Below are 3456 nucleotides of genomic sequence, written 5' to 3'. Positions count from 1 at the left end.
TATTTTCATTCTAATATCAATAAATAGACAAAATATATGTGTATAATGTATAGTAGACTCCCAGGTCATTTAGGATATAAAGGTAGTATACTTAGGCAGAATAATATTTTCCAGGTTACTGACATTGTACTCAGGAATTATGTATTAAGATGCCCAAAGCTTCTTCTGGGATGATATAATAATTGTGATCAACTTAGATGAGTGTTTGCAGCCCTTGAAGTTGGAGGAATCTGTGTCTCACCCTGAGGCACAGCAGAGAAAAATTTCTAAAACACTGCTCATGTCCAAGAACCATGCCAGGTGCTGTCCATGCCACAAGATGGCGACACAGTCTTTCTTGCATGGAATCTACATGAAGTCAGTCAAACTAGTGATCAGGACCTTGAGTGCTGTGGGATAAAGTAGGATGCTGTGGAAACATAGCAGCCGGTCTGACCTAGAAAGGCATGAAAAATTTATCTCACTGAGTTACAAGGAGGATAAACTGAGGCTAAGCCAGGTGATGTGGAAGCACAGGGGACATGAGCCCAGGCAGAAAGAACAGCAACTGTGAGAAGCTGGTGTGAAGAGACTGTGGCTGATAAGTCTGTCACCTAGTGCTGTGTAGGACATGTCAATGCAGCAAACCAGAAAATAATGTGTAGGTAGGCCAGGGACAACTCCTGAGGAACATTTTGTCTTTTGTGCCCTTAAAATAATTTTACCTTCATCTTAAAAATATCGAACATTTATGAAACTTTCAGCATGGCAACGAAATCAACTTTTCATCCCAGACAGTGAGAGAGTGAAGAAATCGAATCAGAGTGAGTGGGGAAGCAGAGAAATGGAATTAAAGGTGTTTAAACCATCCAGATATAATACTGGCCTGGTCCAAATTTGGAAAGTAGAATGAACATAGTTCAGTTAGAGAAACAAAGCTGGGATAGCCTCAGAACCGTAATCCTAACATTCTGAAGGTGAAGATAGGAGATCATTTGTCAAGAACATATATTTGACTTTATTTGGATATTGAGGGATTCTTATTTTCTCTTAAATATCTTAGATGCAGGGCACCACAGAAAGGAATCAAACTGCCATCTCCCAGTTCCTCCTCCTGGGCCTGCCCATCCCCCTAGAGTATCAGCACCTGTTCTATGCCCTGTTCCTGGCCATGTACCTCACCACTGTCCTGGGGAACCTCATCATTATCATCCTCATTCATCTGGACTCCCATCTCCACACACCCATGTATTCTTTTCTCAGCAACTTGTCCTTCTCTGATCTCTGCTTTTCCTCTGTCACAATGCCCAAATTGCTGCAGAACATGCAGAGCCAGGATCCATCAATTCCCTATGCAGGATGCCTGGCACAAATGTACTTTTTCCTGTTTTTTGCAGACCTTGAAAGCTTCCTCCTTGTGGCCATGGCCTATGACCGCTATGTGGCCATCTGCTTCCCCCTTCATTACATGAGCATCATGAGCCCCAAGCTCTGTGTGAGTCTGGTGCTGCTGTCCTGGGTGTTGACCACCTTCCATGCCATGTTGCACACCCTGCTTATGGCCAGATTGTCATTCTGTGAGGACAATGTGATCCCCCACTTTTTCTGTGACATGTCTGCTCTGCTGAAGCTGTCCTGCTCTGACACCCATGTTAATGAATTGGTGATATTTGTCATGGGAAGCCTGATCCTTGTCATTCCATTTGTGCTCATCCTTGTGTCCTATGCACGAATTGTGTCCTCCATTCTCAAGGTCCCGTCTGCTCGAGGCATCCATAAAGCCTTCTCCACCTGTGGCTCCCACCTGTCTGTGGTGTCACTGTTCTATGGGACAGTCATTGGTCTGTACTTATGTCCATCATCTGATAACTCTACTGTGAAGGACACTGTCATGGCCATGATGTACACAGTGGTGACTCCCATGCTGAACCCCTTCATCTACAGCCTGAGGAACAGAGACATGAAGGGGGCCCTAATTAGTGTTCTTTGCAAGAAGAAAATTCTTTTCTGTCTATGATCATAAATATTGGAATTTAAAAATAATATATTCAGTAATATTTTAACACTGATATATGAGTATTATTATATATTCTTGTTTCCCATCATAAAACTTACTTCTTAAATGAAACAATTCAGGGTTGTTCAATATGTAATGTTTCTCCAGAATTAGCACTAGTGTATAGAATAACTGCATCTCACACAAGTTGCTGTTAGATGTTTGGTGTGCTAGATACAGCACATCTGGCCATCCAATTCCCAACTGGTCAGTGTTTGCAGGGCTCAGAAGAATCTCTGATTAGGGTTAGAGTACATCTATTGATTATCATAAACATAGATGATTTTCTTAGAGTGTGGTTTTGTGTATGACTCGGATTGTCTGAGGCCATAGTTACCACTATTACCTTGATCACAGATAATTCTCTGAATTAAGGTTTGCGTCAAGTCTGTGTCAAACTTACTGTCTAATATAGTAGGATCATGGAAAGCCAGATTCTGACGACTTTAGGAAAATTCAACTCAATATGTGACATGAAAGAGTTATTCTTTTGATGGTTAGTGCAAATTCCAGGTAGGGTTAGATGTTAATTTACATTTCCCCTCAAAAACTGTACACTCAGTAGTTCTGTGTAGTTGATGGAAAAGTGATTCCCAATAACATTCTGGGGCAGTTTTCCAGACTCTGGCCAGCATAATGTAAAATTGTTTCATTAAATTTCGTTTTTAGATCACCATAATACAGGCATTAATGATGTCCCATATCAAAACTAACTTGGCTTAAATACTCAAGTCTTGTGCTTATTCTTCTTAAAATATTAAAAAAATAACTTATCAAATGAAGTAGCATAGATAATATTTGAATCAATGATTCTGAGAAGCAGCCCACAAGAGCTCATATCTGCAATACACTGATTCATATGTACAGGCACATACAACCATTTATGCTCATTTTGCTAAACAAAACTTTTCATTGTTGAAAAGAAACTTTACTCACCCTTCTGAGAAAAAATCCTTACTTTTCATTACTTTCCTTTTGTTTCCATGTCTAATTTGTCTTTTTTCTTTCACCTAGTCTCTACTTAGAGTGAACTGTTAGCGTTGTGGTAACAGTTTGATTTATGCTTGCCCAGGAGCTGATACATACCAGGGCCTTACAAGCTTATTTCTTGTCATGAAGAAAGAAGTTCAAGTTCATTTACCATTCTGAGAGACTTTCTTTCCTACCTTATTATTTCAAACTTATTGATAAGCTTAGCAAACATGCCTTGTCTGATGTTGATTATGTGGAGGAAAGGGAATCTTTGCAGAAGATCAAAACGAGTATAGTTGGAGTTTAGCAGCATTTTGGTGTGAGTTAGTATTGAATCAATTTAAAAGCTCAATTTATTAAAATCTGGAGAGTTCCCCAAACTTCTCAAAGCCTGAGAAATAGGGTGAATGGCCATTCAATATTTAGTCTTAGCTGCATGAACATTGTTT

At 39.8% G+C, this 3456-nt stretch overlaps 1 protein-coding gene across 1 annotated transcript; it reads left to right on the top strand.

Annotated features, from left to right (window-relative positions):
• The first annotated feature begins 1039 nt into the window (after positions 1–1039).
• LOC110304664 (olfactory receptor 1468-like) lies at positions 1040–1996 on the top strand. Its single transcript, XM_021176124.2, has one exon. It carries the CDS (start codon positions 1043–1045, stop codon positions 1994–1996), a length of 954 nt encoding a protein of 317 aa, XP_021031783.1. The 5' UTR covers positions 1040–1042.
• The last annotated feature ends 1460 nt before the right edge of the window (positions 1997–3456 follow it).

Source organism: Mus caroli, unplaced genomic scaffold (assembly GCF_978045245.1).
Source record: "Mus caroli unplaced genomic scaffold, Mus_caroli_1 scaffold_13, whole genome shotgun sequence".
Classification (NCBI taxonomy): Eukaryota; Metazoa; Chordata; class Mammalia; order Rodentia; family Muridae; genus Mus; species Mus caroli.
The sequence above is the reverse complement of the archived record's forward strand: the minus strand, read 5'-3'. Positions and strand labels throughout refer to the sequence as shown.

What these genes read in the sequence shown, in the direction of transcription:
- LOC110304664 (XM_021176124.2), top strand. Translation starts at nt 1,043, where the DNA reads ATGCAGGGCACCACAGAAAGGAATCAAACTGCCATCTCCCAGTTCCTC.